Source organism: Acartia tonsa, chromosome 14 (genome assembly GCF_053477335.1).
Source record: "Acartia tonsa isolate MP-2025a chromosome 14, ASM5347733v1, whole genome shotgun sequence".
Lineage (NCBI taxonomy): Eukaryota > Metazoa > Arthropoda > Copepoda > Calanoida > Acartiidae > Acartia > Acartia tonsa.
The window spans coordinates 4,337,175-4,352,835 of NC_137273.1; the positions used below are offsets into that span (position 1 = coordinate 4,337,175).

The 15,661-nt window shown below is 31.2% G+C and overlaps 2 protein-coding genes across 2 annotated transcripts; one reads left to right on the forward strand and one right to left on the reverse strand.

Annotated features, from left to right (window-relative positions):
• Nucleotides 1-990: 990 nt before the first annotated feature.
• Nucleotides 991-8,953, forward strand: LOC145306429 (uncharacterized). Its single transcript, XM_080148524.1, has 14 exons — nucleotides 991-1,108; nucleotides 1,412-1,516; nucleotides 2,017-2,072; nucleotides 2,594-2,658; nucleotides 3,080-3,168; nucleotides 3,625-3,735; nucleotides 4,061-4,114; nucleotides 4,512-4,558; nucleotides 4,772-4,900; nucleotides 6,373-6,446; nucleotides 6,919-6,944; nucleotides 7,192-7,239; nucleotides 7,824-7,916; nucleotides 8,789-8,953. Exons 1-14 carry the CDS (start codon nucleotides 1,102-1,104, stop codon nucleotides 8,872-8,874), a joined length of 990 nt encoding a protein of 329 aa, XP_080004650.1. The 5' UTR covers nucleotides 991-1,101; the 3' UTR covers nucleotides 8,875-8,953.
• Nucleotides 8,954-9,603: 650 nt separating this feature from the next.
• On the reverse strand, nucleotides 9,604-13,749 carry LOC145306428 (uncharacterized). Its single transcript, XM_080148523.1, has 4 exons — nucleotides 13,700-13,749; nucleotides 12,156-12,245; nucleotides 11,781-12,028; nucleotides 9,604-11,279 (listed from the first exon to the last, which is right to left on the reverse strand). The coding sequence occupies exons 2-4, from the start codon at nucleotides 12,205-12,207 to the stop codon at nucleotides 9,708-9,710; spliced, it is 1,872 nt and encodes a 623-aa protein (XP_080004649.1). The 5' UTR covers nucleotides 12,208-12,245; nucleotides 13,700-13,749; the 3' UTR covers nucleotides 9,604-9,707.
• Nucleotides 13,750-15,661: the final 1,912 nt, after the last annotated feature.

The following is a 15,661-nucleotide window of genomic DNA, read 5'->3' on the forward strand; positions in this document are numbered from 1 at the left end:
TAAAAGCGTAGCTACTAGTATCAAAGAAAGAGATAAAATTTTTATTTATTCACTATTACCAGGGCTTGCTCATAAATGAAGGCATAAATGATCTGCTATTCCTTATAAACTGTACTGGTTGCTTTATATAAACACCATGGACATTGTGGGATGCTTAATTTTGATGTATCATGTTCGTGAAATCCTATTCAACTGTTCAAGGAATATTTATTATAATGTTACAAATTTTTAACAATTGATGATATAAGAGTTTATTGTTATTTTAGAAACTGGCTGCTACACCCCTAGAGCTCTTTCACCCTCCTTTCTTTCAATATTTGTTTTAAAGGTTAGAGAACTTTTTTTCTTGGGACAATTTATCTAAGGATTGTGGTGATACTCTCCCCCAATATAGTTATGAACCTTTCCAGGAAACATGTGAAGCTGAACTGTTCCATATCGCTTCCGCGGTTAGCGAGATATTTAGTTACAGAAAAAAGCTTACTACTTTATGTAAAGGATTATTAACACATTTAACTATTACGTAAGGCTTAAAATTTTTGTTTGGTTTGTATGATAATTTTGGGATTTCCAATACAAAAATTAAATTTATAACAACGCAGCAATTTAGGAGATGTCTTAAATTCTAAAATTAAATATTTTATTAAAAATTCTATTATAGCTAAAATAATTATAGTCTTTTTTATGTTTAAAATTCAAATGGTCATATGAAAGGATCACAAATCAAGGGACGAGTGAAGCAAAATATTATCTATTATATTATCTTGAGCTCACTGAGCGATTCTAATCCTAATTTTCATAAGGAAAAAAATTTTAAAACTGGAAATTAAAAAAAAATCATATATTATAACCTATTTTCTTTTAATGGCCACTCAACTCTATAACTCACTTTGTCCATATGTCAACCTATGTGCTACTTGTTAATAATTTTGTCATACTTGTTTTATTGCGTTTTTCTTATTTGAAAAGCATTGTTTTTTTTTTGCAGATATTGTTATTTTGTTTAAACTAAAATGAAAACGTACAAGAGATAAAGATGTTTTTACTTAAAAGATAAAAAAATGCATATATTTTTTAACTTAGTTCGGTTCAGTCCTTAAAATGAAAGGTAAAGATTTTTAAATCCAATTATTACTTAGATTTACTAAAATAATTTTTACTAATGTTGGATTAATATTTTCTCTTGTCGAATTATTTTCTATATTTAGAGTATGTCCGTCCTTCTGTCCATCAGTTAGTAACGAATTGTTCTTATTGTTGATTAAAGCATGTTAGAATTGTTCTAATGAACACAAACTTTGCTTTATGATTCATGTAACAATAGGGTATGATTTAGAAGGGTAACAACTTTGAAACCGATATTTTTTTTGTTAATTTGTTAAAATATTCAATTATTATGTAATATATCTAGGACTTCATTGTGCTGTGATTGTTCTTGTTTTTGCCCTTTGCTCTGCAGAGGATGTCGCCCGACAAAGCAGTAGGGGACATGCTTCAGCCTATGAGAAGCCTCATGGTAAATTGTTAGCCTTAATGGCATTAAAAACTTCTTGGAGGTGGTGGGTAGGAATCTTGGCAAAATCTGAATCATAACTAGAAACGTTAAAAAAACTACTCCTGCTATGTCAGACACGCAAAGTTATTAGTGAGAGTAGTTAAAATGCCTTGGCACAAAAAAGGGAAACATAACATAATGCACAGTTAGAACTTCCAGGTATAAACCTCTTTTTTTATTCTAATAACCAGTTAGTTATAAATAGTAAGGTTTTCTATTTCTTTAGTGGCTTTTTAAGTTTAATAGTCCTAATTAAAAGGGAAATGTTTTTTTTAATTCAAATATTATGACGACCGAAGGAATGAAAAAGGAAACATGCATATAAAATTTGTTAAACCACTGGTGAAGATATATATACCTAAACGGAAAGGGAGTCAAGTTTTAGAGTTTATCATGATAATTGCAGAAGTTTTTTTTTCCTGATTTAATTGATTTTCAATGATTTGATTTTATCGTTTTAGATGAGCAGTTAGAGATGAAAGTTGACACTTTGGAGCTTGAAATAAGAAGACTAAAGGTGAACTATATACTAATTGAAATTAGATGTTATATATCAACCAAAGATTATATCACAGCTCATTTTTTTAGAATTATTGAAAAAAAACAATTTCGAAGCTAAATAAGTGTGCATAACCATAAAGATGCCAAAAAAGACATGCTTGTATACAAATACAATGGCGTACAAAGGGAATGACCAGGGGGTTGATACTACCCTTACAATTTTTGGCATACTCCTTACTAAAACCAGTTTGGGAGGGGGGAGGTTTTAGTGTCTGGGGAATGGATACACCCTCCAAGGTGTTGAAACTTTTACATATTCAACATACTAAAAGATAACTGAGAACATCCTTTTTCACACGCCTCTTTCAACTTAAAGGAGTGTGACTTTTTTTTTGACTCGCCTAAACTGTTTTAGGGATGTTATCAAAGCTGAGGTTGCAAACCATTGTTAAGGGGATTTTTTTGGTTGTAAGAGGTTTAAAACCTATGAGGATATACTCCTATGGGTATATACTCCTGAATTTATATGTTTATCAGGATATTCTAAAGCAATTGGTTCCTGCAGAAATGAAAGAAAATCTGAACGAACTTATGGTTCCTCGGTAATTAACCATTCATAAATTGTACAAAATAGCACATAATATTGAAGAAATTCAACCATAAATTCAACTATAGTGTCAGATAAATAAGACAGAGCACAATATTCAAACAGATCCTTTAAACATTAAAACACCTAAATCCACCTTGAAGTGTGTAAAAACTTCTTCAATTGTAGGAAAGCAGAATGCTAAGTGATCTAAAAAAATTTAAATTTAACGAGAAGAACAAGGCCTTAACATATTAACAAAATTCTGAATAAAAAGCATTAAGATACACTAAATTAATTTAGTGCTTTTAGGTTACTTTGATTTAAAATTAAGGCCTTTTAACGCTAGTGGTCACATTGATTAAACAAATTCAAAAAATATAATACATATTTTTTAGTTATTGTATTTTCTAACGATAGATTTCTTTTTGTTAAAGAAGCATAGAAGATGATGTGATTCAGAACAAAGAAGACATTATTGACCTTAGAGTTACTGATTCCCATCATGATGTTCTCATTTCTCAGGGTAAATTTGTCTAAAGTAGGCCTGCAGCAATAACCAGTTTTTATAATTTTAGCAGAAAAAACTGGTATTTGTTGGAAGCCTACCTTAATCTTGCACTTTATTAAAAACAAACTTTTCTTATAATTAGTGTCTTTCTATCTGTATGCATTTAGCTTTAATCACTAATTATTTATGCAGTTAGAATTTTCCTTTAAATTCAAAATTTTCAACAAATAGGAAAGCATAATAACAACTCTATAATTGTTACCAGCAAGTACGTATATAATATTCATCAGATGTTTTGAATAATGATTCTTAGTGAATGACACCATAGTAAAATATATCACAGTCTAAAAATATAAGTTTGTCCTTAAACAGTATCCTGTATTTCAGCAGTTTGTACAATTTTGTATGAATGAGTTAATCTATTTTGATATTATAATTGCTTGTTAAATTAACTTCTATTGATTATTTCAGCTCTGTCCGACAACAAGATCCTTAATCTAACCTTCGCTCATGAGTTTGAAGTTCTTAGAACAGACATTGATACACATAATGAATTTCTGGATCAGACTAGACCTCCAATAGGTAATGCATTTTGAAATTATAATAGTTATTTATCGCATCGTAGTAGAGACAGCTTTCCACAAGGATATTAATCGGTTTCAAAGCCTTACTGAAATTGACTATTCTGTAACTTTCATACCGTAAATTTGATTTATATTTCAAAGTAAAATATATACTTACTTCTTTTCACTAGAAGAGCCTTTATGTTTAATAAAATTTTATATACATAGAATAAATATAATAGGTTAAGCTAAATAAAAATCAGAAAATACAGTAAGCCTAGGGTCTTGCAAAGATTCTTCCTGATACCAACTCCCCCATGTATATATAGTACTTTTAAATTTAGGTTCAATAATTGCCTGGTTACCTGGATTTTCACTGGAGAAAGATATCCCATCAGGCAATTTTTTCTATATTGTTTGTAAAACAAATCATATCATCCTGGATTAATTCAAATTTTACCTATTGCTGTTATGTTATTTTGAGTTCCAAGAAGTAAACAATGAGAAATCTCTTCAGATTTCATACCTTATACAATGCTTTTTCTTGGATGTTTTTATAAATTGTAAAGTATAGACAATGATTTTACCCACTAATAGAAAAAAACCTCATAATAATGGACTGTCAGAATCTCTAGAGCAAGTGAATTTCTAGATTTGTTTGTTTCAAATGGTCATTATGTTAGTTCTTGTGGACCTACTATAAAGTCTTGACTTATGCAATTTTAAACCATCCCCTGGGGTATTATTCGTGTATATTCTAAATCATATATTTTATAAACATTCTATAATTGTTAGGATGGCAAAGATGTGATGGTTCCCTCATCAAATCTGGACCTATGAAAGTAAGATTCTACAAATATGCTTAAAAAACGAAAAGAACAAATTTAACTTTCAAACATAATATTTAGAAAAAGCTTAATTTTTAAGAAAACAATTCACATTTTTTGATTGAGCCTCTTTTAAATGCCACTGTAAATTCAATAACAAATCTCTGTGTTTTCAAGGATCCAATTCCACTTAAATAAACTTGAAAAAAAACAAAAAAAAATTTTTAGGGCAAAGCAACACCTGATTTGAACACATCTGGTAGGTTCCTTCGTGGTGGTGCAGATGCTGTGGCTGCAGCTGTTCAAGAGGATGCTGTTCAGGATCATACACATCTGGATGCTGGGCACACACATCAGGTACAGATATGTAGCTGCGGCTATTCAACAGGATGCTGTTCAGGATCATACACATCAGGATGCTAGGCACACACATCAGGTACAGATATGTATCTGCAGGTGCTCAAGAGGATGCTGTTAAGGTTCATACACATCTGGATGCTGGACACACACATCAGGTACAGACATGTAGCTGCTGCTAATCAAGAGGATGCTGTTCAGGATCATACACACCTGGATGCTGGGCACAAAAATCAGGAACAGATTTTGTAGCTGTTCAAGAGGATGCTGTTTAGGATCATACACATCTAGATAATGGGCACACACATCAGGTACAGATATGTAGCTGCGGCTGTTCAAGAGGATGCTGTTCAAGATCATACACATCTGGATGCTGGGCAAACACATCAGGTACAGATATGTAGCTGCAGCTTTTCAAGAGGATGCTGTTCAGGATCATACACATCTTGATACTGGGCACACACATCAGGTACAGATATTTAGCTCCGGCTCTTCAAGAGGATGCTGTTCAGGATCATACACATCTGGATGCTGGGCACACACATCAGGTACAGAAACTGTAGATGCAGCTGTTCAGGATCATACACATCTTGATGCTAGACACACACATCAGGTACAGATACTGTAGCTCTGTTCAGGATCATACACATTTTGATACTGGGCACACACATCAGGTACAGATACTGTAGCTCACACATCAGGTACAGATGCTGTAGCTCTGTTCAGGATCATAAACATCTGTATGCTGGGCACACACATCAGGTACAGATGTGTAGCTCTGTTCAGGATCATAAACATCTTGATGCTGGGCACACACATCAGGTACAGATGCTGTAGCTCTGTTCAGGATCATACACATCTGGATGCTGAGCACACACATCAGGTACAGATACTGTGGCTACAGCTGTTCAAAAGGATGATGTTCAGGATCATACACATATTGATGCTGGACACACATTAGGTCAATAATTTTAAGCATTACTGAAGACTTTTTGATCAAAGATTATAATCGCAGGGAAAGTTCTTGTAAGAAAAATATCATATTTTTCTAGCAGTCATGAACAATCATTAATAATTTGTCAAGGTTTTAGACACTCTGTCAAGAGCACTTCATCAATGAAAATCATAGTTTTGTCATATTTTCCTGGATCAAGGCAGTGGTCATGCACACTACAAGTATAATTATTTTAATTTTGTCATATTTGTCAAGATCAAGGCCACATCCACTATAACAGGAATCATGAGTAATAAAAATATTATTTTTAAAGTGTTGCATATTTGTCAGGATCAAGGCGACACCCACTCTGACAGTGGTCATGACCACTATAAATATAATAATCATAATTTTGTCATATTTGTCAGGATCAAGGCCACACCCACTCTGATAGTGGTCATGTAATTGAACACCGCAAATATAATTATCGTCATGACCACTATAAATATAACTATCACAATTTTGTCATATTTGTCAGGATCAAGGCCACACCCACTCTGACAGTGGTCATGAACACTACATGGACAATCATCATGACGGTGTACACTTTCCGTAAGTAATTTTCTCAGATCTTTCAGCAGCTGTATTCTATCTACATATTACAAAAATTTAGTTTTAAGTAAAAGATTGATTTTGGCGTTATTGAAATTATATCAAACAATGAATGATTAAATGATAATATTTTTTAATAAAACGACATAAAATATGCAATACAATAAAGTAGACAATAAAGGGGGAATAGGTTAAACAACTGTATCCCCAACCCATGGACCCCATGCCGACTTTTAATTGGGCCTTTGAATATTAACCAATAGCGTCGTAAATATTAACACAGCAAAGTCACTACTGTAGAACAAAAAACAATTTGCTAACAGACTATAAAGGTTACCAGGACTGGATCCAGGTAATTGTCTGGTTTATACTTCTATACTACATTTATCTGTCTGTTTTGTCTGTTTCTTTTATAGACCTTTAAAATGTGCAAATGCGTAAATTTTTAAAATAATTTATTTTTGGTTTTTAGGCCTTTTATTGGCTCTGATGAAGCACGTAAGTAATATTATATATTAAATCTTGAAATAATAACAGTTATTGAATGGACAAGTACAACAATTTTTTAAAAAATAAGTTTCACAGTTACAATATACAAGTCTATTTAACACTTCCTTTTATCGTATTTTCAGTGTGGCTTAGAACTGGTTCTTATCCACAGGTTATTTATCGGTTTCAAAGCCATACTAGAAATATTTCATTACTTTTCTGTTACTAAATGTTTGAATATAAATTATTTATTCAGATTCGGAAGATATTTTGTGTTCTCGAAGTTATCATGAAAAATGTGGAGGTAACTATCACTTTAGTTTTTATATTTTTTTTATTTTAAAGCTAATGAACCAATACATTTAATACCTATTACAGAAATACCTATATAATAAATCTATGAAATTTTCTAGGCTAGTATATAAGTTAAGGTTTCCTTGCCTTACATAGATATAAAGAGTATGTAAGGTTTAGGAAACCCTAGGTTAGCTGGTTGGCAATACTTAGTACTATTTATAAACTCATTAATAAAAAAAAATCGGAATTGTTAGTCTTTTTTTACTCAAAATATCAAAGCACTGGAAAGTGTCACGTGTGACGTCTTAGAAATACATCTAAAAAAGAGGGATGAAAGGAGAATTGAAAAAGAAACCCCTAAAAGGGATGGATTTATGCATATTTTTATGATGTCACACATGAAACTTTCCAGAGCTTAAAATGTCCACTACACTATATAAATTGTATTTCTTAAAATAGTATGATCATGTTTAAGGATATTATATGAGGGCTGGTGATATTTGGACACTTAAAATAGTATGATCATGTTTAAGGATATTATATGAGGGCTGGTGATATTTGGACACTTAAAATAGTATGATCATGTTTAAGGATATTATATGAGGGCTGGTGATATTTGGACAACTCAATCAGAAAAAGCTAAAATCTCTACTAATCAAGCCAACATTAAAGCTAGCAATTCAGGTAATTAACAGAAATATTATCTATCTATCTATCTATCTATCTATCTATCTATCTATCTATCTATCTATCTATCTATCTATCTATCTATCTATCTATCTATCTATCTATCTATCTATCTATCTTTCTTTCTATCTATCTATCTATCTATCTATCTATCTATCTATCTATCTATCTATCTATCCATATATCTATCTATCTATCTATCTATCTATCTATCTATCTATCTATCTATCTATTTATCTATCTATCTATCTATCTATCTATCTATCTATCTATCTATCTATCTATCTATCTATCTATCTATCTATCTATCTATCTATCTATCTATCTATCTATCTATCTATCTATCTATCTATCTATCTATCTATCTATCTATCTATCTATCTATCTATCTATCTATCTATCTATCTATCTATCTATCTATCTATCTATCTATCTATCTATCTATCTTTCTGTCTGTCTGTCTGTCTGTCTGTCTGTCTGTATGTCTGTATGTCTGTCTGTCTGTCTGTATGTCTGTCTGTCTGTCTGTCTGTCTGTCTATCTATCTATCTATCTATCTATCTATCTATCTATCTATCTATCTATCTATCTATCTATCTATCTGTCTATCTATCTATCTATCTATCTATCTATCTGTCTGTCTGTCTGTCTGTCTGTCTGTCTGTCTGTCTGTCTGTCTGTATGTTTGTATGTCTGTCTGTCTGTCTGTCTGTCTGTCTATCTATCTAACTATCTATTTATATATATATCTATCTATTTATCTATCTATTTATCTATCTATTTATCTATCTATTTATCTATCAATCTATCTATCTATCTATCTATTTGTCTATCTATCTATTTATCTATCTATCTATCTATCTATCTAGGTATAAGTGGAATGGGTAGTGGAAGAGTAGCTGATGAAACAAGACCCAAGAACATGAATGTTGTCTACATTATCAGAGTTTTATAAATGTCGTCATGATTGAATTTTTTTCTTCGAAATTTGTTTTTAAAAAGTTTTAATTTAAATAAATATGTTTCGACTTTAAGAATTTGTGTTTGTATAAGAGTTCATTGTATACCTTGATTTTTTTGTATACCTTACATCAAGCAAATATTGATTTGACAATGATTATTTAATGTGTTTAAATTCACATAAACATATTTTATACAAAAAATGCTGGAATCGTAATTACTCTATGCCTGTAAGACTTGCCCCCTTACTACATATAGACCTATAGCCTTTCGGGTCCTAACAGTACATGGTAAAGATTTGCACCTGTTAATGGGCAAAGGCATTTCTCATACTTTTAAAATCAAAGTCATGCGATTGACCATTGATGTAGCCTAGCCGTATAAGATTCCATTTTTAGTGTCCCTTAATAAATGAGTTTCGATTCAAACACCTCCCCGCCCCCATCAATAATCCGGCACAGCTAAATGATAAACAAGATAAGTTTAAGAAAAGCTTTATTTAACATGAAGAATAAGATTAAGATTTATTTTTTATGAAATACAAACTAGTTATCAATTACAATTTTAAATTTTGGAATCCTTTCAATTTTCAATCCTAATTTAATTTCTTTGTCAAACTCGGATTTTGATATTAGAGCCACATAGTCTTTTATTGTATTAAACTTTAATTCCTTTATAATATTGAATTTCTGGTGTTGAAAAGAGACTATCCAAAAAAACTTCAAACTTTAATAAGATTTATTGACTGAAAGTTCTACAGAATTACTTTTCAAATATATCAAATTCAAACTAAAAAAATACAAAATTACAAACTATAAATTGTTATTCTTAGTAGTCAATAAAAACATTGAATTTAGGAAATTTTTTAATTCTAAACACTTTCATTTCAGTTTCTTTATCAAACTTGGTTACTGAATTCAAGGCCATGTAATCGTCATTTGTATTAAACCGCATTTTCTTAGTAATCAAGAATTTCTTAAATGCTTTATTACTACCTTCGTTTGAATATTTGAGAAGCCCATCTGATAATCCAATATCCCATTCTAGTTTATCTGTTTGATAACTTATTTCATTATTGTTCTCAACCTTCTTTGTTTTAACTTCAATGCCTTTTTCTCCGGTAAGAATCATAGTAGTCACTTCAATATTATAAAAAGTTTTGGTACTGAAAACTATGTCCTTGCCTCCTTGATATGTAAACAATAAATAATCTTTGTAAAAAATATCCCAATCATTATTATCAAGCTTATTATTTTCTGCCTTCCAAGCCTTTAGGTCATCTCTGGTTGATTTTGATACCATGTACTGTGAGCCATCATTTGTGATTTCCAACTCAAACAAATCTCCATCCTCTGTTAGAAAAGATGGTAAGTACTTGTGTGATTGTATTCTTAAGAATATTAGGTTCTCCATGCTTGTGCCTGTAATCTTGAATAGATCTGTGTTTCCTCTCTTATGACTGAACTCAATAGATGCTTGAAGTTGTTGAAAGTTTGCAATGTTTAGCTCTCCTTCAGTTTTATAATCCTCACAGAATCTGAAGATGTTGCACATCCAGGGAAACTTTGATGGCTTTAAAATTGAATCTATCTTATAATTTTCATAATTAAGGTTGATGTCGATGTACTTCTGTATGTCTGATGTTCGATTGTTTTCATAGTAGATTTTTAAAGCTGTTTGGTTGGAAAGATCAAATCCTGTTTTGATAATTTGGTCTTTGTAACCCGCTTTTACTGTAGATTTGGTCGGATTCAAATTGATTTGCAAGAAGTAATAATCTTTAGTTGGTATACTATCATCATAAGCCAACACTCCAGTGAATTGTAGGTTTTTTTTACTATAACCAAAGAGTACATCATGTATTAAGCCATTACCCCGTATTACTCCATTGGCTTTTGGGTTCATGTATGACCTGAATTCATTGTACCTTTCGCTATTTTTTCTCCGTTCAGAAGGAGTGTCTCCTGTATTTTGAATTCTAATTTTATACTTGTGGGAACCCCAATCAAAATCTCCAGTTAGCCAAGTGTCCTTATCAGCAACAAATTCTAAATCAGCTTTTTGAGTACATTTTCGAAGATCGAGGATATGATTGCATGCTGGTAAAGGTGTGGTGGGATATGAAGGATTGATTGTGAATGAAAATGAAGGTAAGGTTTGTGTAGCTGTATAACTGTATAAAATCTTGTGTTCCATCACTATTCTTTTATTTGAGGATCTCTTCATAATAAAACTACCTTCCTCCTCAGTAACATAATCTCTCTCAAATTTGTAGAGAATTGAAACACTGAAATCATTTGTGTATTCAGGGAAAGTGAAGGAAATGTTAAATGCAGCCAGCTTGAATTTTGTTTCCATCCAGGCTTCCAGTTTGTCAAAAACAACCAAAGCTCTTCCATTCTAAATAATACATAAGTAAACAATATTTATTGTGTTGTTTAAGTTTAAGAAATCAATTAATATTCAGTGGATAATAACCGGCTCTCAGTCACACTGAAAAATCATGTATCATATCATATTATATAAAGTTTTCTACGAATATAAAAATGTACAATCATAAAGTTAAAACCAGTTTTGTTAGTCCATGCCTTTGGCATTTTGGAGCTAAAAAAAACTTTAACCTTATATTGTACATTTTTATATCTTTAGTAAGCTGTTTATAATAACATGCAATAATAAAGTATTAAAATATTTTGGACAGGAAAATTATTATTTTGAAAGTCCTAGTTATTATGAAAACTTAGGTAGTAGGAAATTGACAATAACCTCCTTGAAGATGAAAAAAATTGAGAATGTTTGCCTTCCAAGTTATTTCACCCCCTCAAGATTTACATCCCTTAAAAATCTCATAAACATATTGATGATTGGAATTGAAAAGAGGAAAAAAACAGTAATGCCTACCTTTAAGGGTATTTTGGGATCAACACAAGTTATCTTGACATCAAGACCTACAGACTCTGATGAGTAGTCTATATTACAATCATCTGAACTCCTTTTGTTTCTCCCAACCTTGGCGTTCGATATTACTTGTCTGGAGAAACTAGCAGGATCAGCCAGAAATAATTTGAATGTTGCAATCATCTCCTCTGGTAGATCATTGATTTTTGTGGCCAGAAGTTCATTTAAATGCAAAGATTTTGATTCCAGGCCTAAATACACAGAACATATTTACATTTTAATATTAATATATTAAAAAACATTCAAGAAGTTTTCTAATAAATAAAGTTTTGGAGCTTTAGAGAACATCAATGTTCATTTTAAAAATCTAAAACTTACAATTTAAATATATGGCCTGAAGGAAAAGCCAGGTCAGGTAAACCTGCTTCATATTTGTTTCAGGAACTTGGATTTTCTTAGTGAATTTCCCTAAATAAAGTGTTTGGTAAATTTCCAGATTTTTTCCTTTAATATTTAAAACTTTAGTCTCTTAAAATTAATTAATTTAATATTAAAAATCATAAGAACAATTGAATAAAATAATTTACAGATATTTACAATAATGATTGTTTATTAAAAAGTAAAAGTTCTCATGTCATGGAACAATTAGAATTAACATAAAAGAAGCAATTTTTCTCCTCCAGAATATACATCTTGTCTTTGAGATAATTAGTTACTTAATTTGGTCACAAATTTTGTAAAAACAAGGATGACAACATCTATGAAAGCAAAGCTCTGAAATGCAAGGACAAACAAACATTAACACTGAATAAACTGAATATTAATGCATATGTCTATACATACAAAATTATAAGTAAATTTGTTGCAAAACTCATGAAATACATGTTACTGCTTAAGGATATACTGACGTTTTTAGGACTTGATTATTGAGATGCTAGGCTTATAACACTATACCTTGTTATAATAGGAATCAGTATTTAAAAAAATCAGATGAATAGGATAATTTTAACATTAAAAAATTTTTGGTCAAAAAAGTAGAAAATCAGTTTATTCTAAAAGGACGTACGGAATTTCTGGTAACGATTATAGATTTGCTGCGCTATGTAAGGCTTACACAGTTCACTCGAAGCGACAGTAAGAGAAAAAAATTTCCCAGACATATGGCCAACTGTTTCTAAAATGTCCCTATGAACATATAAATTTAGTGGAAAAACGAAAATCTTAAAATGAGGCCTTTTTGAGAAAATTAGATTTGAAAATTTCAAGTTCAATTTTCATCCCCTAGGAGTTAACGCCAAATCATGGCAAGAAAAGCAAAGATTATTTATTTAAAATTTTGAATAAGTTTGCTTTTATAAAGTTCTTCATAAAACCACTCCTGAAGGGAGTTAATTAATGGCCATTTTTATCAGTTGCTTTGCTAAGGTCACGGAAATTCAGCCTTAAATAAATCATATATAGAGAGGTTTTATGAAAGACTTCATAAAAGCAAAGTTGTTCAAAATTTTAAATAAATAATCTTTGCTTTTCTTGTCATGATTACGCGGTAACTCCTAGGGGGTGAAAATTGAACTTGAAATTTTCAAATCTAATTTTCTCAGAAAGGCCTCGTTTTAAGATTTCAAGTCTTTTATACTAAATTTATATATTCATTGGGACATTTTAGAAACAGTTGGCCTTATGTCTGGGAAATTTTTTTTCTTTTACTGTCGCTTCGAGTGAACTGTGCTTACCTAACTGTTATAGGAATCAGTATGCAAAATTTGAAATCGATAGGACTATTCTAATCTGTTTAAATGAACGCAAAGAGTTAACTGTTACGGACGGACCGATCCTAATTATAGAAAAGCTTCGCTTTTAAAAATCATGTGTATAAATAAAATTTGAGGAACATAAAGCAAATTTTTATGAAACAAAAGTACCTGTTCTAAGTTAAATATGTTTTCAAAACTAAATTTAATCCTAAACTGTCTAAACTAGGCGTTAAAAACAAGTCATTATAAAAACAAGTCTATTTGTTTATCATTCAGAATTTCCAGCATTTAAAACATGTGTAAAATTTACTTTGATGCAGACAATTTTAAATTAAAGATTTATTAGTTTTAAGATTTTGTAAAGGTATTATTGTGTAAGAAAGCCTTTGATGCCATTATTTGCACTGTGAACAGAAAGGGAATGTGTTTGGTCACCCCAATTGCATTAGATTCAACTTTTAGAAATAAAAAGAAAAGAAAATTTCTCGTATTCATTCGAATCCGGTGGATAGGAACCGGTTCTAATCCATACGAAAAAACTATGTCTAGCATCGTATTATATCCAGCTTTCTACGAATATAAAAATGTACCATCATATAATTAAACCCAGTTTTTTTAGCCGGTAACGGCGGCACCTCGGGGCTAAAAAAACTAGTTTTAAACTCATAATTGTACATTTTTATATTCGTAGAAAGCTGTTTATAATACGATGCGAGAAATAACTATTTTTGCATGCTTCCTTTAAGATATTATCATAATAACCAGGGCTTTACAGCTTCGCATAAGCCTCAAGTTTAAACCCACTTGTGAGCGAAAAAAGAAATATGCCGACACAAAAATATTTTCAAGTTGTTATGATGTATGTGTGGCATTGTGTAAATGTAGTTAATTTCATGGCGAAATTGTAAAATTTAATGCATAAAGATATCAGATTTTCATAAAAAAAAAAAAAAAGATGACAACATTCATAAATAGCTAAGCACAACAAATAATATACAGCTTTCCACGGATAATAAAATAAAAAATAGAAGATTAATTCCAATTTTGTTGAATTGGTAGAAGAAGTGAAAACCATATGCTCATTTTTAAAAGCGAAGCTTTTCTATAATTAGGGTCGGTCCATCCGTACGTCCGAACGTCCGTACGTACGTAACGGATAGCTTTTTCCGTTAATTTAGGCATGTTAGAATTGTCCTATCGATTTCAAATTTTGCATGGTGATTCCTTTAGTAGTTAGGTACGATTTAGAAAGCGTAGCAACTATATAATCATTACCAAAATGTCCGTACGTCCATTTTAAACATGTTGATTTTTTTACTTTTTTTACAACAAATTTTTATGTGATCAAATCATCGGATTGATCTGATTTTTGTTATATTGATTCCTGGGACAACAAAGTATAATGTAATAAGCGAAGCAACTCTATAATCAAGCCCTAAAAATGTAAGTATGTCCATAAAAATTATCCTGTATCAAGCAGTTTTACAACAAATTTACTTACAATTTTGCTTTGACTCTTATAAATTTATATTATGATAATTAAGTTCTAACACTATACAAGTGTTAATGTCCGTTTGTCCTACCGTTTCAGTGCTTCGCTTTTATGGATGTTGTCATCCTTGTTAAAAAAGGCATAACAAAAAATAGGGCACCAAAGGAATGAGACTAAAAGCCAATACATATTGTACATCCACAATAATGATAGGCAAATTAGGTCACTCAAAACTATTAGTTGAAAAGTCGGGTTACTAGTTTTAACCAACCAATCAGTTTTTAGGCCAATTAAGGTCAGATTATATTTATGAAACTTTAGTTAGCCTTAACCCTTAGAGATCGGGCCCCAACTCCCACCTTATCAGATCGGGGGGGGGGGGGGGCTCTAAGAGCCCCCCCCCCCTTAATCTCGGCTCCTGTTACAGATAAAGACGTAAATTTTTTTCTGATGCTTCATGTGTATTTTTAGAGAAAATTACTTTTTCTAGTAATAGCGGTCAGACCGCTTCTTAGCCGATTTTTAGCGGCCAGACGCTAAATTTTAAAACAGCTCTAGAGCGGCCAATTTAGTAGCTAGGTTAACCAAATTTTAGGACGAATTTTTATTTTTCATAACAAATAAATTACTTTTTCTGA